We start from the raw sequence: 24,718 nt of genomic DNA, 5'->3' as shown, positions 1-24,718 counted from the left end.
TGTAGAGTTTGTGCATGCATCTACGGGTGTCTGTACATGCATGCAAAGAAAAAGAAATGTAATGGACCTTGAACCAATCCCCATCACAAATTTCGGTTATATGCTGCAAGTTGTAAAGCATTGTCTCAAGGCGTTCTAGCACCGCAAGCATTTTTTTCAAATTGTTGTATTATTAAAAGAAATAGTAGAAAGTGAAAGGTCTTACCACCACCTAGCCAGGAGGTGAGGTTCACTGCCAACATAGACAACCACAAGCCACATTTCTTGTTCTTTCTTTTGCTGTTGCATGGCTCACTTCCCGAGTTGGTTTAGCATGTTCTGCATTGGATATTTGGCTAAGTCTTTATACGTAATCAGTGACATTGAAGGCAATGCGTAAATTAGGATTTGTACATATGACATTTCTTCTCTTGCAGGAAGCAGGGCTACCTAACAGGAGCCGTGAAGAGCATGTGAGCTTTAAAAAAATTCTGAAGTATAAAAAAATTTAAGAAATTTCTGCTGCTGTCATGCCGTGCAGCAGTTTAATACTTTGCAGACACGATCGTCACATTACGACTTACACACCACTGCAGAGTGTAGCCATCTCAATCCCCACGCGGTAAGCAAAGGCAACGTCTTTTATGCCTTGCGTGGATGCCAAGTAGCTGGAATGCAAGTTGGAAAAATTTAGTACAGATGTCTCAGTTGTTGTTTGCACAATAATCATGATGACATCACTTTTCTAGACAATGATTTCCATGGCTGTGGCGGCACTTCTTGGGTGACACGATAAAAATTGTTTTGTGTAGGTTAGCTACCCCGTTTATTTAATGCTACATGTGCAAGGGGGGGGGGGAGGCATTCCTGGTTGAATATTTTACAAGTTGCGCAAGGTCAAAAGAGCTGAGGTAGCTTTTGTGCGATGCCAATCGATGGAAAAACATTTCGGTTAATTTAGCCAGAGCAGCTACAATGGTGATGCACCAAGTGCAAACTTTCAGCCTCTGTGATAATGTGATAATTTTTTTCATGTATCTTTTCTCACGCGCATTGTCAGTAGCTTCATTACTCTTTCTCCTGGTTTGTATCACTGTTTCTTGTCCCATCATTTATGTTTTTATGGGTTAATAAATATTTAGTTGTGCATAATGAACTAGATTATATAGTAGTATTTTTTATGCATGCTCATTGTCAGTTGTTTCGTTCTTTCTTTTGTTTGGTTCAATGTTTTTTTGTGACCCCTCCCTGCTTTGGCTGCCAAAAGGTGGCGGGCAGTATTATGTCAACAAATAAAATAAAGTAAATGATGCAATAAATGACAAAGAAACGGCGTTCTTTTGTATTCCTCCAATCGCACATTATTAGTGTAGGGCTACTGTCCTTTACAAACCTCAATGCTATAGCAAGTCGGCTCCTAGGCTCCAGGGGTTTCTCGAACGTGGTGTGGCCATGTGAGGTCCTCTGCGACATAGCTCAATAGCTTGTCAAGGAGCTGCGGCGTGATGCGAAGGAACTTGTAGAAAAATCCGTGGTCATCCTGACGCATCTGTTGCATCTGTAAAAAAATTGTGCAGTATTACTTGACAGAAGGCCCATGCCCTACCCACAAACACGCGCAGGTATCAGGAGCTGTACACGTTTCACTGACACACACGCATGGCCACTAGCCAAGATTAACTTTACGTCCTGCTTTGTTTATATGTTTTAATACAAACACTGTGTCGGCAAAACAGGAGAGCCAGTCAACGTTATAATAAACAAAAATCATGCGCCCACTGCCCAGATACTTCCGAAAGCCGTCGCAGAGCATTTTCACCTGCCAGGGCATAATTTAATTAGATTACACTTGATATTGTACAGTCACACTTCCGAGAGACAGAAAATACGGGAGCTCGTATCTCGTCCATAAGCTTCATATATGACAAGGAAAACGTATAAAAAAGTGCTCTTGAATCCATGTGTTATACTAATGGCACAAACATAACTAGCTGTCCTTGACGTTCTTTTAGGGGTGTGCTAATACCTAACAGTAGATTTAAAATCGAATATTGAATCAGGTGAAGAAATAATAAGCTGGATGTCGAATAAAATATCGAATATAGCAGAAACATCATTACAAAACATAATTCTTACGAATTTTGTGCAAGAGGGTGCTACACGAGCTCTGTATAAACAGTATGGTCTGCTGTTAATAATGAAGGGAGCTCCAAATTAGCATTCCAGCAGTGGTTACACATCTGTTCTAGTATATGAAGGTCTGGAAAACACTTCTTTTATATACACATTGTCTGTTGAATAGAATGAAGTGTTTCTTCCCCTCTGAAACTGAAGAATTTCTGACGGTGTGCTGTACTGTATACATGGGTTAGACAGACGGCTGTTGAAACGGCGTGAAGTATCGTCACCGCGTATCCGATACACGATATGTGTGCCTCCGGCGGCTAATCAGCCGGATCTTTGCCTACGCTTTCGCGCTTTCCGAAGTACACCCTGCTTTCGTCGTTCCTTCTGCTGGCGTGGGTCACGTTATCATTTCGATCGGTGCTGTTAACGTGGACGGACCTTGTACCCGCGACGCGGGGCCGTTGGTGCCGTTCTGCGAATTGTGGCGTTCGCGCGCTGCGAGTACAAGCCTCGCATTACTATTTTAACCCTTTGACTCATGTCTCGTATATGTGCGCACTTAAAGACGCTAATAAGTAATTGCTGTCCCGACGAAGATAAATCCCCATGTCCAAACACTGGCTCCTAGTTCTACCACTGTAGATCATCGAAAAGGAAAGAAGTTACTCAAAGCCGTAAAGTCCTTCTTTACGCCGTTGAAAGACGGGCCGGACACACCAACGTCGTTGCAGATGCTTTCGGCGCTCCCGCCGCCTTTGCAAGAGCAACAGCAGCAAAAGCTTCTTTTATGCGAAGCATATTACGAGAGCTCAACCCAGCTCCTCAGGCGCGGCGGTGTCGCCTTGAATACCACGTGACACCGTGACGTCATGACAGAGGAGAAGTGGCTTTGGCTCAACTCTTGCAAGATGGGCTGGGTGGGAATCGAACCAGGGTCTCCGGAGTGGGAGACGGAGACGCTACCACTGAGCCACTAGTACGATGCTTCAAAGCGGTACAAAAGCGCCTCTAGTGAATGCGGTGTTGCCTTAGAAACGAGCTGTTTCTAAGGCTCAGGCGTGCGTCGCTTGCTCAGGCGCACATTTCGTTGCCGCGCCGAACGCTGCGTTGCTCGACGCTCACCGCGTACAATGCCGGGCGTCCAAGGCGAAGCAGAGTAACGCATGAGTTGTTTCTTCGTCTAGCCGAACCAAATATAGCCAAGCAACAGCAGTTCACCAAGCTAAACAGTGGTTCAAGAACTAAAATAAAGGCTAGTATGCTTCGCATCCTGGGCTTAACCTTACCTAAGCCACAGCCATTTTTTTCATGTGGTACATTGCGGGCAGAGAAGGCTGAAGCTCGACCGCAGTGTCGTGCGAGGTCGCGCGCAGTTGTCAACTGCAGTCGTGGGCAAGCAGACGCTATCGCGCATGATGCTGATCACTGGTGTAGCTTTGCTTGCCATAAGGATGTGTAGATACAAACGGCGCGGAATTCTCAACTTAAAAACATTATACTAGCTCCAACACTGATAATTTAAATAGAAAAGGCTAGCCATAATGAAATTAAGGGTACACTTTTCTCAAAGCCAAAGACTAACGTTTCCGCCATCGCTGGGCCTCTGGTCTGTCAGCCCTGTGCTACGCGCAGCGAAGCGCGCACGCGTGCGCGTATCGTGTGGCTGACCGCCCTTCCCTTCATCACCCACGTTCGCGCTCGCAGACGCGTACGCTTACGTGTACGCGTAGCGAAACGCGTATCCCGTGCTGCCGGTGGTTGAGCCCTAAATCTAAACGTAGGAGCGTTTCTTTATTCCGGCCCCATCGAAATGCGGCTGCCGCGGTCGGGATCGAAGCCGCGATCTCTAGCAATGCCATAGCCGCAAAGCTAAGGCGGCGGGCACAGCAGTGTTAATTTGACGGTCGACTGCTCCCGTAGTGTCTCCAGGACCCTGCGGTGAGCTTTAGTTAATACGGCTCCGCTTCTGTGGGCCCTGCGCAAGTTGTCCGTTTGGCATATTTGCGCGGCGTTTATTCTTCAGAAATAGCAGTGACGTACTGTACTGTACCTTGAACTTAAGCTTATCCTGTGTCCCGCAAGCACTGATGTATAGACCTTTTCATCGGGCCAGGACGATGAAGCACGCGGCGAGCCTTTCCTCCTCTCTGCCTTGGGCGATCCGGTGCGGCGCTGCTTGAAAGTATTGCTGTCGCGTGCTGCGGAACGATTTCGGAATGTTTTAGTTTGCGAAATTTACGCCATGTCCGTTCATATAAGGTCGTCAGGGAAGCCTTTCGTTGCATCGGTAACTACGTTAGGCAAAACCATGTCTTGGGGGCGCTAACATGCGAAGCGCATTATCAGCCGCGGTGTATGCGTTGTGAACTATTTTGAGTACATGGGTTTTAATTCAACTAAGAGAACCGGCGCCTCTGTATCACCCGCATGAAATTGTAAATTTGGTCACTATCTGACCGCTTGGCGTAAGTACTAAAGCATAAGAGTGGGCCCGGCGGCAACGCGTGGGCTATGTGATCAGAGAGAGAGAGAGAAACGTTTATTAGACGAAACAGTGTCCCGAGCGAGGCCGGGTATCACCCTAAGGTGGGAGGGCTCCTTAGTCCAGGAACCCTCTGGCTTCGACTGCCCTCTTAGCCCTGGCGACGAGTTGTCGTTGGTCTTCCAGGTCCCCGAGGGTTAGCTGTGATCAAACAGTTTTTTTTTCAACAGGCGCTTCACATCTGTGCTTCCTTCCATGGGAGTGCATGGAGCACGCGCCTGACCGATCCGGCTGCTGTTAATGGTTTTGCCGAATCGGAACCTCGCCCGTTGTCACGACCCACCCGGGCTCGTGAACAAGGGAGGGTCGAGGCACCCTCCGATAGACGGACGCTCCGCAGCGTGGTGGTGCTGAACGATGACTGACCGGCGAGCAGCCGTGCTGCCGTGCTCGCCGGTGTTTATTGTGGTGCGGTGACCAATGTTGCCTGCCGAGCTTTAGCAGGCCACCGAGCTTGGCGGGTGAACCAAGATTATGCCCGAGGGGGCGTCACATACTTGCTACACCCCCTTACCCCCAGTTTGCTTGTTAAATGAAAAACAAACGTCCATGTTCACAATATGAGGCTCTGCCTCCATCCTAGCTGGGTCGACGCTACCTGCTATCCAGGCGAGTAACGGTCCTGTGGCCTCCGCCGTCGAGTACTCCGCCTGGGCACCGGTGTTGATGGGTCGGGTGTGGCAACGCCGGATGCTGCCTGGGCCAGCCTCGCTCCATCCAGAGGGTCCGAAGTGGTCGCCCTCGTGTGTGGTGCCGAGCCCGACACCGGTCCAACGGGTGCCGCACCACTGGCTACGGTTGCCGCCTTCGAGGTAGGTGGTGCTCTGCTGGGAGCGACTGGTGCTGCCGCTAGTCCTCCTGCGGGCTGGAACTCAGAAGTGGCAGTCGGGGGTGCTGGCCAGGTGCCGGAGTGAGGCCTGACATGGTCGGCGTGTCTGTGTCACATGGCCCTGTCTGGCATGCGCACGAGCAGCGATGAGGCGCTGGCAGGAGACACCACCTGTCCCGCAGACCAGGGTGGGCCAGAACGGAAGTTCCTGGCGAAAACTGGAGCTCCCGACTCTGGCAAAGGCCCGGGACGGCATCCTTGGTCAGCAGCCAGCTTCTGATTCAGCTGCTTCAAAAGCACTGTGGATCGGAGGTCCGTATGCAAGACGTCCAAGGGTGTCTTGACCATCCGACCCAGCAGGAGCTCACAGGGGGCACGGCCAGTGACATCGTGAGGTGTGGTCCGGTACTGGAATAGTATCCGGGCAATCTGCGTCCGGAAATCCCCAGTCTGGCTCTTCTTGAGCTTGTCTTTAATGGTTTGCACTACCCGCTCGGCTGCACCATTTGAAGCAGGGTGGTACGGTGGAACCATCATCCGGCGGATTCCGTTTTTCGTCAGCCAGGCCAGGTACTCTGCGCTGGCGAAAGCAGGACCAGTGTCGGACACGATGACATTCGGCAACCCCTGGGCGGCGAAGACCTGTCGGAGCGCTGCAATGGTCGCGCCTGCTGATGGAGTGGTGACAGGTATAACCTCCACCCACATTGAAAAGGCGTCCACCACTTGTCCGAGGGTCTCTCCTTCCCGGCGGCTCCGGTTGTTGAAGCGGAAACGCTCCATTAGTGTGGACAGTGCTGGATTAAAATGCGAGCGCAGTACGGCAAGCAACTCACCCAGCGTCTTAACGTGCGGCGTGGCTGGCTTGAGAAGGTCGAGCAAGAGGCTGAACACGCGGGTCCCGCAGCTGGCCAGGAAAATGTCCCGCTGTTTGGTCTTGGGTGTGTCATTTGCCCAGAAGAACACGCGCACTTGTTCCTCGTAAATTTGCTAGGTGGACCCATCTCCCTCAACGGCTCGAGCCTTCCGCACAGCGGCATGGTGGCAGCAACGGCGGGCGGTGTTTCGCCGCTCGCGGCGGCGTGGGACGCTCCGTAGGTACTCGTCACCTGTGTCACGATCCACCCGGGCTCGTGAACAAGGGAGGGCTCGAGGCACCCTCCGATAGACGGACGCTCCGCAGCGTGGTGATGCTGAAGAGTGACTGACCGGCGAGGAGCCGTGCTCGTCGGTGTTTATTGTGGTGCGGTGACCAATGTTGCCTGCCGAGCTTTAGCAGGCCACCGAGCTTGGCGGGCGAACCAAGATTATGCCCAAGGGGGCATCACATATTTGCTACACCCGTGGATAGTCCACAACCTCGACACCAGGAACCATGGGTCTACAACGCCGTGGGAAGACCGTATAAAGCAAGGACCCTTGCCGGCAGCATCCAATGGGCACGGCGGCAACGCGTGGGCTATGTGTTCAAACAGGTTTCTGCTTTTTCAACAGGTTAGTTCATACTCGTGCTATAGGAGCGACAATCGCTTTCTCGTAGTGCTGCCGTGCCCACGGTTGTTGCTTTCTGCTTTTGCATCACTGTGTCTGCTGTGGCCAGGGGACGTTGAGACGAATCCACGACCCGAATTAAAAATACTTGTACAAGAGTTGTGCGAAGGCCAAAATGCCATTCAGGCCAACCTAAGCGACTTAAGCGAGAGACTTAAGGCCCTGGAAGAGATTGTACAGCTTTTCAGGGACCAAGCGGCAAGTCTTGCTGAGCTAAAAGAGAAAACAAGAGGCTGAATTTGGCTTTGATAAAACATCAAGAAAAACGTGCTGGCTTAGAAGATAGAATGCGGCGAACAATCTAATGGTGTTTGGGATATCGGAGAATGGCAATCTTCAGAAGAACTTGAAAAAAATGGAGTTGTCGAAGTATTCAAGAAAAAGCTCGATCTTAACTTGAAAACAATAGAGCGGATGCAGAGAATCGGAAAGCCTCATAAGAACAGATCCGCAGAAGAAGCGTCGAAGCCTCGTCCAATAATACTGAAGTTTTATGATTATAGAGAAAAAGAAAAGGTTTTTCAAACCTGCGCAAAACTGACAGGAAGTGGTACCTATGTTGACGACGACTATTAAAAAGAAACACTGAATAAGCGCAGGCTACTCTGGAAGTCTGCGTTGCAAGAAAAAGAAGAAGGCTCGCGCGTGCGCCTGAACCTCGACAGGCTTACTATAGATAACAATGTCTACGTATGGGATTATTCCAAGGATGGCCGTGTCAGGATACGGAAATTCTGGCAGTCCGATGGAGCATCGAACACAGCTATGACCATTTTTCCTTGCCTCTAGGCCCATTCGTACGTCTTCGCCCCTGCCATCGACTTGGTGCCTGAGGCGTGCGATCCGGTGGATTTCTGTTATCAACGTGGAAGTACCTTGAGGGCAGACAGCATTCTGCGCACCTTTTCGGCTCAGATAAGTATAGCTGTTGGAGATGACGCCTGGAAACTGCGAGTGGCGTGACATCACGGACTGGGCCCCTTCAAGCCTACAAAAAGACACGGTAAAGGATCCCACCCTGCAGTCCGGTGGAGCACCGCACACAGCTCTGACCATTTTTTGTCGTCTCTAGATAAGAGAAATTTAGGAAATAAGCGAGGTTATTTCTATGCTCCACTGGACTGCACATTTGGCGGCTATTTTGTGGTTAGTGTGTGTTAAAGATGTGGAGGAAACAGTGCAAGTCATGCACCAAACTGCTTGAAAAGAATGCCCAATGCATTTTATATAAGCAATGTAAAAGCTGGTATCATGCCGGGAAATGCTCGGGAATTGCTAAGAAAACATCAAGACTATGACAGAAACGGAAATCACTAGCTGGGAGTGTAAAAGTTGTGTGGCATTGAAACAAGATAACGGGTCTTTGAAATCTGAAAGCAGTGATGAAGATGGGCGTATGCTTAAGTTGAAAAGACTCAGATGGGTCAAAGTTGTTAAGCGAGCAAACTGCCGCCATGAACCAAATGCTTGCCACAGTTTTAGGACGCCTCGAAGGTATTGAAAAGAAAGTAGATCGCCAACGTGCAACCGAGGCAATAGAAAAGTCAATGGCAATGCTGGCTTCAAAATATGATGAACTTGTGGATAAGACGCAAAATAAGGAAATGACAATAGAAAAGTTGAAAGAAACATCAAAAGAGCTAGTAAAAGAAACTGTCTTTTAAGGACGCTGAAAATTGTATTGCTAAAGGAAAGACAAGATAGTGTTGAACGGTATTCGAGACGAAAGAACATTGAAATGCATGGAATACCAGAAAGATCTGAACAAGATTTGCACCAAGTACTTACGGACTTGAGTAGAAGGCTCGCAATACAGGCACCAGCAAAACAATCAATCGAAGCAATCCACAGATACAAAGCTGGAAAAGATAAAATTCTGCCAATCATTGTCAGGTTCACTGACCAAGCCACTCGAGACCTTTGGCTATCCAAGAGAACTGCCCTCCGGGGTGATAAAATTTTCATAAATGAAAACTTATTTTGGCAATGTTATTTTGCCAAACTAATTTGGCAATTTCATAAATGAAAAACGTTATTTTGGCAATGTCGAAGCCTTGCAAACCTGAAGAACTACAAGTCTGTCTGGACGCGGATCGGTAAAATATTTGCTAGAAAGGTGGAAGGTGCTTCGGTGATTAAAGTTGATACAGAAAATGATTTGGAAAAGACAGTTTAATGGTTGCTTTTGAGTCATTTGCTGAATGGGACAAAAGCATTCAGCATGCAATCGCTGAAGATGGACTTAGCAAAGAAATTAGCATACTGCACATAAACATACGAAGCATAAGAAGACACTGGGATCAGCTATGTGTTTACTTGTCACGAAATGTGGTTACTGACGTCATCGTTTTAACAGAAGTAAATCTGGATGCAAGCAGACAGACATGTTATGACTTGGACGGTTATCATAAATACGCAATATGTCGAGAGAACGCAAGAGGTGAAGGAGTGTTCATCTTTGTTAAGGCGCGTTAACAGTGGCGGGAAAGCGCGCAACGCAGAACGTTTTCCGCGCGCCGCTTCCCGCACAAACCGGTTTTTCTCTCGCAGACAGGCTGCTGTGCCGTCCCGCAGAGCGATGGGTCGGGTAGCTATTTTTACCGCGCCGCTGACGAGAACAGCCAATGGGGGCCGACCGTGAACCGTGACGTCGGTCCCAGTTCAGTGACCCCGTCGGCGGAGCGTGAGGCTGCGCGCGTGCTGCGGGACACTCGGCGGTTGCTTTGCCGGCATGAACATGCGACTTGAGGATTTTGAACGGTTCCTGGAATGTATTCGGTCCTACCCTTTTCTTTATGACAAGACGCATTGCGACTATAAAGACACGGATGGCAAGACCAACCGATGGGAATTAATAGGACGGGAGTTCGGCCTGACTGGTAAGTCTATTTCGTTGTGGAGTGTCTAGTATACGGTGTCGACCCAGGTGTCGGTCAGCATGAGGAAATTTTTTTCTGCAGCTTCCGAAGCATCATCAAAATTTAGAAATGCCAGGGACCGTTGGCTTAAGATCGTCAGCGGCACTGACGCCACATGTCGGAGTGGGGCACCCGGCGACGCCGCGAAAAAGTGGGCGCTCTTCCCCCTGATCGACGGCATGCTGCGAAGCACGCCGCACTACGCCCGCAGGTTAGTAGACTCACACCTTTGCCGGCATGTTTTACCGTTTCAGTGTGAATCTTTTCCTGACTTGGTGCCTAGCCACAGTGTTCTAAAAGTGCCTCCGCTACCCTTTTCGCAGTGGGAAGCAGAAGCAGTGGTGCATGTTTCCTTCTTTGCTTGCCATACCCGAACTTTTTCAGTGCCATAGTTCTTTCTGAACGTCCCGTACCGCTTCTTTCCATGCGCACATTTTCGTCTGCACTTTCGTAACGCGTGCTTAGCCCCAATATAACCACGATTTTCCTTCAATTCTCACATCTGCCAAAGCTGTCATGCACGCGGACGATACTGCACTAGTGTTTACAAGCAAAACACTTCACGCAGTAATACAGATTGCGAATTAAGAACTAATCTGTGTTTCATCGTGGTTTGGAGCAAACAAACTTACACTTAACAAAGCTAAAACTCACTACATGATTTTTCATTCTAGGCATAGTCACGTTAACAGTGCACCCCTGCGAATATATCTTGATAATAGCATTCTGGAACAGGTGAACACAATCAAATATCTGGGCGTGACACTAGACAGTAGTTTAAACTGGAAACCACACATTGATAATGTATGTTCGAAGCTAGCGTCAGCGTGTTATGGGCTCTTAAAGGCGAGGGCATGCTTCGATATTTCGGTACTGAAAATAATCTACTTTTCTCTCTTTCATTGTCATATGACATACTGTTGCGAATCATGGTCATCCACATTTAAAACATATTTGGATCCAATTTTGCGCTTGCAAAAGAGAGCGGTGCGGATAATGACGTTTTCTAGTCCATTCGAATCCAGCAGTCATTTATTTTGCAGGTTGAAAATACTTCCCTTTACCCAATCCTCCGAAATGAAAGTTGCTATTTTAGTGAATAACATAATATGTCGCAATCACTCATTGTCGTTTAGTATATTTGTGATTCCTACACGAAATACTAGACACGCCACTAACATAAATTTCAATTTACCAGTTACCCGAAACACATACGGTCAAAGACTAATTCAGTATCATGGTACAAAGATATGGAACGCCTTACCAATAGAAGTGAAGAGTGCCAGTAACTTTTTATTTTCCATAAAAAGATTATATCTCTCAAAAATTAGTTAAGAATGTTGCTTTGTCTTTGTGGTGATATTTCTTCTGTAATACTATTCTATTGTTGCACTGATGTATGTTTTCTTTTTTCCCTTTTGTTTCTCATCCTGTACAATTATGTATAATCAATATACATTTGTTCATCACTGTCCTGACCGCCGCAGCACAAACGCATGTATACCACATGGGCCCACACTAGCCTTGGCTATGGGCCCAACAGTTGTTTGCTTGTGTTGATGTACAAATTCATGATGAATAAATAATGTCTAATGTCTAATAATTGAAAAGCTAGCTAGAATTGGGCGCGATTGAGCACCGCCTCCGGGTCCCTTTGTGCTTGCGGCACTTTGCTTCGATACGTGTCCGCGTACGGTGGTTTATATGCATATACCATGTTTCAGAACATAATGCCAGGTGCGATTTTTTAAGATTCTTTGATATCTCCCGCGGAATATTGCAAATTCCATGTTTTCAGTTCGCGTAATCTGAAAGTTTGTCTGGGATAGTTAGAAGCCTTAAGCATGTTGCCTCACTGACAGTGCTGTAAACACTTATGCTTTTTTTGCCCCTCAGGACCACGACAAACATTCCAAATAAAACCGGGTATGTATGGTTATGAACTGCAGCTGAGATTTGCATGCATGCTTGAGCACCAAAATGTTCTAGCGTGGCGTCTGTTATGCAGACAATCACCAGGGCCGAGTCAGCCAAGTTGCAGCAGGTTTGCTACCCCAGAAAGGTAAGCAATATTGTCTGTTTGTTTGGCTGGCAAACGTATGCACTTATGTCAAGCTTCTGATTGTATTTTGAGCAGCGTTGAGGCAAGGTGAGAGGATATTTCATTGTTTCATGCAGTACTGACACAAGTCAGAACTCTCCAGACATGGAGCTTCTGGAAATGTAGGTACACACTCAATAAGCACGTATGAACTGTGTTATACACTACACACTACAGATTCGGAAATTTTTGTACCTTTGAAATGATAAACCACACATTTGTGCTTCTCAGTGTGTTTTCAAGCAGTGTTGGTACAAGGAGAGTACAAAGAATGTCATGTTTCAATACATTTATTTATTTATTTATTTATTTATTTATTTATTTATTTATTTACAGTACCCTCAGGGCCCAAAAGGGCGTTACAGAGGGGGGTGGGTACAATAATAATAAAAAATACATGCTCAAACAATTATTAGTATTAAGGTGATAAATTCAAAAGATAATCAGTTATTGCAGTCTTGAAAGATGATGCCTCCTCGATGCAGGCGATGGAGGGGGGAAGGCGGTTCCACTCGGCACTGGTTTTCGGCAGAAATGAGTCAGAGAAAACATTTGTGCGACAGAAAGGAATGAACACTTTAAACCGATGATCAAGACGCGACGACATGTATGAAGGCTCTGAAATTAAGTCTTGTTTAAGCGAGCTGTTTTGGTAAAAGATTTTTTGAAAAAGGCAGAGACGGGAAATTTTTCTTCGAATGTGCAAGTTAATAAGGCCAAGGTTCGACTTCATTAAAGAAACGCTAGATGTGCGGGAATAATTAGAAAGGATGAATCGTGCTGACCTGTTCTGAACTGACTCAATGGTATCTGCTAGTGTTTTTTGACCAGGGTCCCAGACAGATGACGCGTATTCTAGCTTCGGTCTAATTAGTGTTTTATGGAGCAGTAACTTCAAATGGTGCAATCTGATGCAGTGCTGATATAAACAGCCAGAGCCCTGCAGAAGCGCAACTTCTCGCATTGTAACTCACACTCGAGTGAACTCGCATTTTGTACAATCCAGGTACGACGACACAGTTGTCAACTCGCATGACGACGACAGCACGTAAGCATCTACCATCCTTTTTACTGACATTTGCAGGCATTTTGCAGTAAGTGATCTATGTCAAAAAATTCAGAAGTGCATTGTTTGTCACGCAGCCCAGCACCTGCTCAAACTGGGTTGTCAGGGTCTTGTAGCCCTTCACCAGCTCAAAACCGGGGGCCACCTTCTCTTAACCTTGCACCAGTTGAGATTGGTCCACTTGGGCAATACACGCCGCCAGCCAGGTACACAAGCAAGCAAACTTTGCCATGTAGTCATTTCTTGACTTGTTTTTGTGCTTTTTCTTCTCAAGGCTGTCCAAAGGAACACCTGCCGGAGGGCCACCTTCACGGTACGTACTTGCAAGTTTCATTTTTCTTAACAAAAGAGATCTGAAAAATGGTGTGAAACAATGCAGTTTTCATCATTTTGCAGAAGGAGGAAGAGAAGAGACGACAATTTTGAAGATTGCGTCAAGGCGGCCCTTGTCAAATGTGCTGGCAGTCTTGCTAGCATCACAGGAAAACAAAGGAATGAAGTAGAATGCGACGACGACAGTGCGGCCACGGGCCGCTTAGTCACCGTGAAGCTTCGTGCTCTGCCACCAAGGCAGCGATCGCAAGCTATATTTAATATATCCAAAATTTTGTATGAAGCTGAGCAAGATAGTCTATAGTAAAGTAATTGACCTTCATTTTGAGGCGAAATAAAGCCTACGATAGTTTGAATTCAAGAGTATGATGCCTGAATTCATTTTAAAGAACATCTTTTAGAGCCGATGCAGCATTATCCTGCTTGTTTTACCTCCCGTCCTGCACGGTTGACGATCCTTTCTTGCCATTGAACTTTGCTATCCGTGACAAAATATTGTGCCAGTCTGTCACGCACATCTATAGCAGACCTGCAATACAACATCGCAGCAGCTCAACATACACTGCATAAAAATGTTGGTTGACGCAGGCTTTCCATATTTACCTTGCAGAGTGGCAGCCTTGTCTACTTATCCCTCTCATTGCTGGAAGTTCATTGCCGTTTGTCCTCCATAAGCCTGGAGTTTCGTTTTCTTGCCAGTCCTCACTATCGGCATAGCCAGGTGGGCTGTAGGCAGATCGTGCCAATGCTCTCTCCGACATCATGAAGTTATGTAGCACAACAGATGCCTTGCAAATATTTTCTGTTGTTTCCTCTGATTCTCTAAAGGGCCTCCTTAATATTCGCCATCTTGCAGCCATTATGCCAAACAAATTTTCAATGACCCGGCGAGCCCGGCTTAAACGGTAGTTGAAAGTTGCTCTCTACTGGTACTCCTCACGTCCAGATGGGCTTAAGCTGTGCTTCTGCAGGTCTAGAAAGGACAACATGAGGCATATTATTTGAAAGAATTTTGCCACTCCGAATCATTTTAAATTTTAACAAAAAGGTAAAGGAACAACGAAAAATAAAGAAAATCATGGCTGTGTTTGACAAGAGCTTTCTGTTCAGAATGGCGCTTTACAAAATGCATTGTGTCACCCAGAATGGCTTCTATCGTATACTTGATTTCAAAATAAAGTGAGCTTGCTTACAATAAGTACTACTGCTTTTGAGTAAAAATATGTAGCCGGTTGCTGTAACAGAAAAGAGATTTTAATGTCAACTTCAAGGATCACAAGCAAAACCGTCTCTTTAAAAGTGCATAATGCTGTTTGGTCCTATTTGGCTAGGGTACTTCACCCAGGTATTTGCTCTAAAATGGAAAACAACAGAAAAACTTCCTGGGCAGCAACTTCAATGAGCATCATGCAATTACTGGCTGTAAAATGCATAATGCTATTCATAAACAGGCTCACCACGACGGACATAGGGACGCATGAGGAATGTTTTCAAAGGGAAGGCTTCATCGCCTACGATCACATAGGGAATGACACCTGCCGACCCGACAGTGGTGGGGGATGGAACACCACACAAGTTTTCGCTGAGGGTTTTGAGCAAATCTGACCGCAAAAATATACCAGAATCCCCTTCACCACCATAGTGGCAAATATCAACATATGTGAATCTGAAACAAAGTGGCATAAGAGAAGGAAATCAGTAAGCTAATAATGAGTTCTCATTATTACTCTTTCTCTACAGATGCTCATGGTCTATTGCTGCATTTCTTACAGCATTCAGTCTGATTTGCTGATTAATGTTTAGCATTGGTGCAACCAAAAGAGCAAAGCACTGAGGTGTACATGGCTAGAACTAAGTTGAAACCAAGTGTACGGAATATAGTTACCTGTAATGTGCATCAGAGCAGGCCAAAAGAATGACAAAGTTTTTTTGTAGTTACGATTCCTTGACCCAGCGTTATTTGGGCATTGAATGTTTACATGTTTGCCGTCAAGGCTCCCAATGCAGTTTGGAAAATTCCAATAGTGTCCATGTCAAATGCAATCTGAAACAGACACAAATTTGGCAGCCAGTAACTGGCTTAGTAAACAATTTCATGAAAGTGGGGAGCGGGAATAGTGCATATAATGAGCAACGAAAATTATGTTGACATAAAAATCCTGATTTCTGCTTCCTGTTTGTTCAGCTGAAATAAGTTTCTTTCAGAAGCAATAATAATTTAACGAGTTTCAAACATTTACACATAGGTCTTGCAAAACAAAAAAAATTAATAGAAAAATTAATTAAAAGACCTCTGAAGATGAGGGATTTCACTGCGTAATCACAGTACAAAAAGCACAGTAAGACTGACGCAAAGGAGGCACTCAGTGTAGCACTGAAGATTCCATTAAACTTGCCCTACATGTCACGGCAACGTGTATAATGTTTTAATAAGTTGTGCGGTTCATTGGAGAAAAGAGATATTTGCTTCCCAAAATGTGTTTCTTCTTAATTCCAGAATAAAGGTTATGTTGAGCTGTCACCGCAAGGTGGAATTAAGAGTAACGTGAAAATTATAGTCGTCCATGTAGTGAGCTAGCACTGAACAGCTTTACATTCCTAGGAATGGGGTGGCAAGGTTCACATGGATGTCGCTTCACATCATCTGTGGCCTCCATTTTATGTTCTCACACTCCTATGCAGGTGCTGTTCTTTCAGAAAACTAATTTCTCTCACCTTTTTCCATTCTATCTCAGTCTGAGGAAAAGGAACGTATGTATGCCAAAGATTCTTCCATATTGCAGCTGTGGTTTCTCTTATGAGAACTGAAGCTGTAGATCGGCCAATTATATAGTTGTACGACAAGCTGCAGAATGTGTCCCCATTTGCAAGAAACCTGGAAAACAATCACATATGTAATAGAGATTGAGCAGCAATATATCTGACCTGCACATTTTTTAAGAAAACAAAACTAAATAAAAATTAAAACAACAAGGTGTCTAGTTGTACTGCATCGAAAGATCAAAAATTTTGTATTTTGCTCTACAAATATGAAAACTGCGGTGGGCCACATACAACATTTACTCTTCCCCTTTGACGAAATTAATTAATTAATTAGTGTTTTATGGTGCAAGGGCTACAACGGCGAAAGAGCGCCAGCAACGATGTTTAGTAGTGCGGTAGAATGTTATAAACATGTCAGTGGGTATAATGTGTTGCAATGCCTGTGATGTACTGCGGTGGCTGTAAAGGCCTAGGAGTTAAAAACATAAGGCTTGCAGTTCTTGGTAGAATTTATGATAATGTCGGATTTCGGGTAGCGTAGGGAAGATGAGTTTAAAAGCGGTAAGATATATTCTTCAAAAAGGTCACATCATTACGATAACTTAACAGCCGGTCGAGGGGGAACATCGGGTCAGCCGATAGGAAAAATGCAGGATGCATAGGTAAATTGGTGCGGCAAAGTTCAGGAAAGTGTTTTTTTCGCGTGGCTTCCATGCCAGGGCATTGTATAAAAACATGGATGACTGTGTGTTGATTTCCACATCTAATGCAGACCCGTGGATCAGTACCGGTTAGCAAGTATGAGTGCGTTGCATGTGTGTGTCCTATCCTCAGTCTCGACATGATTACTTCCTCCTGTCTATGCCGGTGTACAGGTGTCTGGGTAATGTAGGGTTGGATGATGTGAAGTTTGTTATTATTTTCTGTGTCCCAAGCTTCTTGCCATGCGTGACGCAGTATTCCTCGAACGACAGGTTTCATATCTGTATATGGAACATAACTTACATCTATTTGGGGCCTTAGACCTGCTAAGGCCGCATTTGCGTCTGCCGCTTCATTACCAGGTACACTAGTATGGCCAGGTACCCAGCAGATTATAATATGTAGCCCTCTCTTGTAGGCTAAGGTTAAGCTGCTGATGAGAGTGTTTATCACCAGATTCTTTCTTTGTTTTTCAAGGTGTATTGACCGGACCACACTTAAGGCATCTGTGTATATTATCGATTGATTTATCTGTTTTGTTGTTATTTCTGCGAGGAGTATAGCGTGAGCTTCAGCAGTGAAGATACTTGTGTACTTGTTTAATCTTAAATGGGCTACAAAATCTGGACCGATTGCAGCACATGATGTTGTTTCAGCAGTTTTTGAAGCATCAGTATAAAATTCTGGAGATTTGTACTTACTCTGTAGTGATAAGAAGTGTTGTTTTATAGCTTCTTGGGGTGTATGCTTTTTGTTTGTTTCTGTGAACGAGAAGTTACAATGTATGGTGACTGATTCCCATGGTGCTACTAACTCGTTAGTGTTATGCAGGTGAACGTCCGACAGCAATATGTTGTTTTCTTGACATAGCGACAGTACTTTCAATGGAAATGGCTTTGCTAATGATGGCCGCTTTGCAAAGAGGTTTTGCGTTTCTGTGCTCTTCAACATTTTGTAACACGGGTGTTCTCGGTTGGAACTAATCTTAAGTGCGTACATAAAACTACAATACTTACGTTGTCGTTCTAGGTTCCACTGATTAGCTTCTACGTGCAAACTTGGAACAGGGCTAGTACGGAATGCACCTAGGGCTAGTCGCATGCCAAGGTCATGTACAGGATCTAGAATTTTTAAAACAGAACGTGAAGCTGATTGGTAAACAATGTTCCCGTAATCGATACGTGTTCTAATCAAACTGTTATACAGCGAGAGCAAGCATTTCTTGTCAGTTCCCCATGACTGGTGCGAGAGAATTTTGAGGATATTCATAGTTTTTAAGCATTTCATTTTTATGTTTTTATATGTTGCACAAACGAGAGCTTATCATCCAATATAACGCCAAGAAATTTCTGCTCCTTTTTTACACTAAGCACATACCCGTTCATCGTAATATTCGGTTCAGGATGTATGCCTCTTTTCCGAGAAAATAACACGCATGTCGTCTTTTCTTCATTAAAGCGAAAGCCATTCTTGTCAGCCCATTTTGAAAGCTTGTTCACTCCCAACTGAATCTGCCTCTGGCATATGGACAGATTGCATGATTTAAAGCTTATCTGTATACCATCTACATAGACTGAGTAGGATATAAATGATGGAAGTGTTTTTTGTAGTGTGTTAATTTCAACTAAGAATAGTGTGCAGCTGAGCACTCCTCCTTGTGGTACACCGTTTTCTTGCACAAAGACCCTCGACACTGCAGTTCCCACCCCTACTGTGTACTTTCGTTCGGACAGGTAGCTTTTTATTATGTTAATCATGTTGCCTGACACGCCATACGACGCGAGGTCTTGCAATATGCCATACCTCCAGGTAGTATCATAAGCTTTTTCGAGATCAAAAAATACTGATAGACAGTATTGCTTATGAACAAATGCGTCTCGTATGTAACTCTCAAGTAGAACTAGGCTATCTGTTGTGCACCTTCCTGGTCTAAAACCGGCCTGGTGGGGATCCAGGATTCCGTTGTATTCCAAAAAGTACATTAATCGGCGGTTTGTCATTTTTTTTCAAACACTTTGCATACGAAGCTTGTTTTACCCGCCGTGGTTGCTCAGTGGCTATGGTGTTAGGCTGCTGAGCACGAGGTCGCGGGATCGAATCCCGGCCACGGCGGCCGCATTTCGATGGGGGCAAAATGCGAAAACACCCGTGTACTTAGATTTAGGTGCACGTTAAAGAACCCCAGGTGGTCGAAATTTCCGGAGTCCTCCACTACGGCGTGCCTCATAATTAGAAAGTGGCTTTGGCACGTAAAACCCCATAATTTAATTTTTTACGCAGCTTGTTAGAGCGATGGGCCTGTAGCTCTGTACACAGGAGGGGTCTTTTCCATGCTTTAATATTGGTACTACTATAGCTTCCTTCCAACAGGACGGCAATCGACCGCTGCAGAAAATTTTATTGAACAGGTATAAGAGGCATTCAAGTCTTTCCTCGGGTAGGTGCTTGACCATCTCATAATTAATACTGTCTAATACTGGCGCAGAGTTTTTGCAGTTGCGCAAAGCTATTTTTAATTGTTGCATCGTGAATGGGCGATTGTACCCATCGCTATGGGATTTTCGGAAGGAGAAGGGTATTGACTCAGCTAATTTTGTATGTTAGGAATGCTTTTGTGTAATTCGCGCAACTCGATATGTGCTTAAAGTGTTCTCCCAATGAATCTGCTTGCCCTTCTAATGTAGTAGCACTGTCACTTACCACGGGCAAGGGTAGTGTGGTATTCCCCTTCAGCCTTCGAACCCTACTGTACACTTTTGGCTATCTTTGTACGAGTTTATCGAGCCGATATAATTTCTCCAACTAGCTATCTTGGCTTCCCAACGAATACGTCTTCCATTTGTTTTTGTACGTTTGAAATTTATAAGGTTTTCTTCTGTTGGATATTTGGAAAACGTACGCCATGCTGTGTTTTGTTCTTTTCGTGCTTGCTTGCACTCTTCATTCCACCAGGGCTTAGGGTTCACTATTTTACCAGAGGTTTGTGGTATCGATTGTTTCGCGGCGTGAATAATGTGTTCAGTTATATAGGCGGTCATTTCTTCAATGTCAAGCTGCCTTATGGATTCAAGGGATATACATGCGAGTTCTTTGAATTCTGCCCAGTTTGCAGCATTTAGCTTCCATTTTTTTGGATTCACAGGTGGGTCATACGTCTGTATCGCCTCTAAGAGAACTGGAAAATGGTCGCTTCCAAAGGAGTCTGTGACAGCTCTCCATTCAAACAATGGCAGAAGTGTTGCAGAACCAACCGCCAGATCTATTGAAGAGTAGGTGTTATGTGCACTGCTATAATAAGTCGGGAACTTTTTGCTAAACAGGATTGCTGTTGAGGATAGAAGGAATTTTTCAATTACGCGGCCTCTTGCATCACAGCGTGAGTCCCCCCAGAGTCCACTATGTGCATTAAAATCACCAACCACAATATACGGCTCAGGAAGCTGGTCTATTAGTTTTTCAAACTCAGTAATGTCGATCCGCTTGTCTGGTGGAATGTACAAAGAGCATACAGTAACAAGCCTATTAAGCAAAATAGCTCGTATGGCTACTGCCTCTTAAGGCGTGTTAAGTTGGAGATTTTGGCATGCAACAGTCTTTGATATTATTATTATTGCCACGCCACCTGATGCAGCATGTCCATCAACACGATCTTTACAAAAAATTCCAAACTGAGTTAGAAAGTTCGAGTCACTTGATTTTAAGTGCGTCTCCTGAACACAGAACACTGTAGGCTTATACGTAGATAACAATTCCTTGATGTCATCTAGGTTATGCAAAAGCCCTCTGGCATTCCATTGCAATATCTGAACACCCATTATGACAAAGGTGTTTTTGGGAGTGTTCTGTGTAGAGTGATATTATTATTTTGGTTTTGGTCGAATTATTCGAGGGTTTTTTTTTCTTTTTTACGTCCCTCAAGCAAGCTGCGCTTGTCTTTTGGTGCCGCTGGCACCGATGTACTTGCGTCAACCTCCATCTCCTTCTCAGAGGCGGTGGAGGCGGGGTCACGAGGCTCTGGGAGACGTGTCTCGGGCCTCGGGTTTTGCACAGTAATGCAGCCATGCGAGAGCAAGGTCTTCGAGTTGTTGGATTTGGCAGCTCTTGGTGCTGCCTCTGTGGGGGTAGAAGAAGTCCCCCGTGGTTCACTGAGTGTGACAAGGGCGGACTCTTTAGGCCGTTGTGAGAGGGCACCCTGCCTCGTCACAGCGGTGAAACGTTCGTTGCGAGGAAATGTAAGTCGCTTTCGCGCTTCAGAGAATGTAATGTTTTCATTGATCTTAAGGGCAATAATTTCTTTCTCTTTCCAGATTGGGCATGACCGTGAGAATGCGGGATGATCCCCTTCACAGTTCGTGCAGTGTGATACAGGCATTACAATCATCAGATGGATGATCGTTAGAACTGCATTGGGCACACGTTCATTTTCCTCTGCATGTCTGAGAGCTGTGCCCGAACCTCTCGCATTTGAAACAACGTCTAGGATTGGGGATATAAGGCCTCACACGGATTTTCACATAGCCTGCTTCGACTGAGTCTAGTAGTGTGGTGGAGCCGAATGTTAGGATTACATGTTTTATGGGAATTTCGGTGTCATTCCGACGGATCATGATTCTTTGAAATTTGGTCACATTCTGTTCTGCAAAACCTTCAAGCAATTCTTCCTCACTAAGATCAAGCATGTCTTCATCAGAGATTACACCACGAACACTGTTCATCGAACGGTGCGCCGTGACAGTTACTGCTATATCACCAGTGAATTTGAGGTCTGTAAGCTTTTTAAGTTGCTCTTTGTCTTTCAGTTCCAGAAGGATGTCGCCACTAGCCATCCTTGTAGCTTTGAAACCTGGGCCTAATGTGTCTCTTAGGCACTTCGAAACTTTGAAAGGAGATATATATATGGCTGTTATATTGCCGTCACTGTGGATCACATGGTACTTTGTAAAGTTGTCATAGCTCTTGAAGAAAAACCGAGTGGTTGCTTCGTTGCGCCCCCTTTTTAGAGGACGATCAGTTTGGGGAATGGAAGGAGTAGCCATAAAAAGTATTTGTCTGCGGCAGCAGCGCCAGCCGCCCACCACCGAGGCCAACATGGGGACGCCACAAGGCTTGTATCTCAAGACTTGCGCACCCCAGCTGTACGCCACCACTATACCCGTACATGGTGTAACCAAGACTGGTTATCCACACAAGGTTAACCCTCGCCGCCAGGAAATTAGAGTGGAAGAAAAGATAAGAAAAGAAGTGGAGAGAAGGAGAGGTGCAAAAGAAAGATTATAGATGGAGAGGGGGACAGGAAAAGGCGACTGCCGGTTTCCTCCAGGTGGGTCAGTCTGGAGGTGCCGTCTATGCGAAGCAGAGGCCAAAGGGGTGTGTTGCCTCGGCCGGGGGGGGCCTTAAAGATCCAAACACCCAGCATTGGCTCAACACCCAGGATCCCCCTTTCCCCAGACACGGCTAAGCCGCGCACGTCTACAGGCGGGAGGGTCCAACCCTCGTGTGCTCGGGTACCTGGTGTCGCAACACACCAAACGCCTGCTGACGCAGACGCCCCTGCGTCAGCGTTCTTTGAAGAAAGAAAAGCTGCTTCGTCTTGGTGTTGCATGCTCTCCCAACGGCGGAAGAGCAAATTTTTTATACTGAACTATAAAACCATTATTATCGTGCTTTATGCATTCTTCTAGTCACAACACAACATGCACCTAATAAGCAGGAACTTGCAGTTTTAGCACCTTATACTTGTTTTACTTCACATTTCTGAAATTGGCTCCAATAAAATGGTTGCATCCGATAAAAACGTGGACCGCACGATGGGTTGTAAATAATGATTCGAATAATACTCGCTCACGGCGGCGCCTCAAAACCGGAAGCGTTCTGCTGCTTCAGCTCTGGATCATGGGTGGAAACTTCAGTCACGCGAGACGTAGCCAAAAATATTAATTTCCTTATGCTGTGTGCAGTGTAATTAATCTTCACATGCTAATGAAAACTACCCGTAACAGCGCACCAGACTACATGGAGCAGCTTCAGGAAATAAATTTGCGGTAAGCTGTTAACCATTTTAATTAATTGAACACTCACCGTACTCACCGTACTCACCGTACTGGACACTCACCGTACTGTTATTGCCAGATGATCGTGGGCCGAAATCGGATCTCTGAATGGAGTCACCTGACGGCTGAAACTGTGCTCGACGAAGCCCAGCAAAATGTCCAAGGTGCTGGGAGGCATCCTAAGGTAGCTAAAAGGCGACCGGTAATATGTCAGTTATATCCCGTACGACGAGCACAGACTTTACGAATGCATCATAAGAAACAGCACTTACTCGCAGAAGTAGGCCTCGTCTTCCGCCCGCAGCCGTGGCGCGCCTGCCCTTCTTGCTCTCGACGGCGAAACATGGGTCACACCCAAAATCGGCGCTTCCGTGCATTCCGTGCACGGCGACGATGCAGAAGCAGCGAACAAGCAAGTATAAGTACGTTTACCGTAGCCAACAGCTCATCGTTCGAACCAGCCATCCTCGTGACAAAAAGGGCGACGCGAGGAGAACTAGCACGCGGTCAAGACGACCACGTGGGAAATCTGGTGTCACATGACTATCCCCTTCCCTCTCTGCTCGTTAGGGTCCTCCATCAACGCCTCCTCTCTCTACATTCCAAGAACCGCAGCGAGAAAACGCGCGCATTGTGATCGTCGTTCCGAGCAGCTGCGACGCAGCATCGACGTAGACGCTGTGCCGCTGCGGGAAGTCTCCCGTTAGTGTGAGCGCGCCTTTAAAGACGCATGGATATGTTCTAGGATTGACGTGAACTTTCAAAATGCAGAAGTTTTAGCGCTATCTATTAACGAAAGAGAATTTACGTATATACGGTGTGGCATTTACAGGCCACCAAGCATGGATACTAATATGTTTTTGAATGAAATGAGTGCTTTCCTTCAACAGCATATGAATTAAAAACAGTAAGTGCTGGTTGGGGACCTCAATATTGATATTCTGCAAGAAGCAAGATCAGCAGTTGCTGATTACCTGAATTTATTAGCTGAATATGGACTTATGAACGTAATAAATGCCTACACCAGAGAAGAGTACTTAGGAAACAGAATCACGAAAACATGCATTGACCACCTGGTATTTAGGCTGGCTAACCAATCATATAGGTCAAGCGTGATCTATCTAAAACTAGCAGACCATTATGTTATAGTAGGTGTTATCTTCTCAGAAAAATATGTTGAAGGAGTGGGTAGCTGTGTGGAACGGCATCTCTTAGACGACAAAAAAGTTGATGAATTGATCAAGAATACTAACTGGTGGTCTCTGTTAGCTCTTGACCACTTAAAGGCATACAATAATCTAGCGCAAATATTTCAAGATATAAATGATCGATCTACAACATGTGCGACATCGAAGCAAAGAAATCGCGATCATAAATGGACGACTCATGAGATAATGAACCTATGCTACATAAAAGACCAGGCCTGGCAGAGATGCAGGAAAAATCCGGAAGATGACGAAAAAAGAAAAGAGTTTCGTATGCTACGAAATCTAGTGACCGCAAAAATACGACAGGCCAAAAGGCGATACTGCTTGCATCAATTCACAGTGAGCAAATACGACGTCTCGATGACATGGAAAATAGCAAATTAATTAATTGGCAGATCAAAACACGTCAGTATCGAGGATACGGTCAAAATGTACTTTCCCAACCAAAGCGTGCAGACAATATGCGATAAGTTCAGCGATACAATAATAAAGGCTGCGGAAATACTGAGCGATAGTAATGGCAGCAACAGCGACGTGTGCAAACCAGTT

At 45.6% G+C, this 24,718-nt stretch overlaps 1 protein-coding gene and 1 pseudogene across 1 annotated transcript; one reads left to right on the top strand and one right to left on the bottom strand.

The window, feature by feature from the left end:
- Positions 1-9,759: 9,759 nt before the first annotated feature.
- On the top strand, positions 9,760-13,750 carry LOC135912371 (uncharacterized). Its single transcript, XM_065444822.1, has 8 exons — positions 9,760-9,907; positions 9,989-10,157; positions 11,843-11,872; positions 11,955-12,008; positions 13,054-13,095; positions 13,191-13,319; positions 13,388-13,426; positions 13,510-13,750. Exons 1-8 carry the CDS (start codon positions 9,760-9,762, stop codon positions 13,748-13,750), a joined length of 852 nt encoding a protein of 283 aa, XP_065300894.1.
- Positions 13,751-13,860: 110 nt separating this feature from the next.
- Positions 13,861-23,426, bottom strand: LOC139047061 (uncharacterized; annotated as a pseudogene).
- Between the last annotated feature and the right edge of the window lie 1,292 nt (positions 23,427-24,718).

Source organism: Dermacentor albipictus, chromosome 6 (assembly GCF_038994185.2).
Source record: "Dermacentor albipictus isolate Rhodes 1998 colony chromosome 6, USDA_Dalb.pri_finalv2, whole genome shotgun sequence".
Lineage (NCBI taxonomy): Eukaryota > Metazoa > Arthropoda > Arachnida > Ixodida > Ixodidae > Dermacentor > Dermacentor albipictus.
Note: the sequence above shows the minus strand (reverse complement) of the source record. Positions and strands in the feature narration are given on the sequence as shown.

What these genes read in the sequence shown, in the direction of transcription:
- LOC135912371 (XM_065444822.1), top strand. Translation starts at nt 9,760, where the DNA reads ATGAACATGCGACTTGAGGATTTTGAACGGTTCCTGGAATGTATTCGG. An exon ending in ACGCCGCACTACGCCCGCAG is followed by an intron (nt 10,158 to 11,842) that starts GTTAGTAGACTC and finishes TTTGCCCCTCAG; the next exon opens with GACCACGACAAACATTCCAA. An exon ending in AGGTTTGCTACCCCAGAAAG is followed by an intron (nt 12,009 to 13,053) that starts GTAAGCAATATT and finishes TGTACAATCCAG; the next exon opens with GTACGACGACACAGTTGTCA.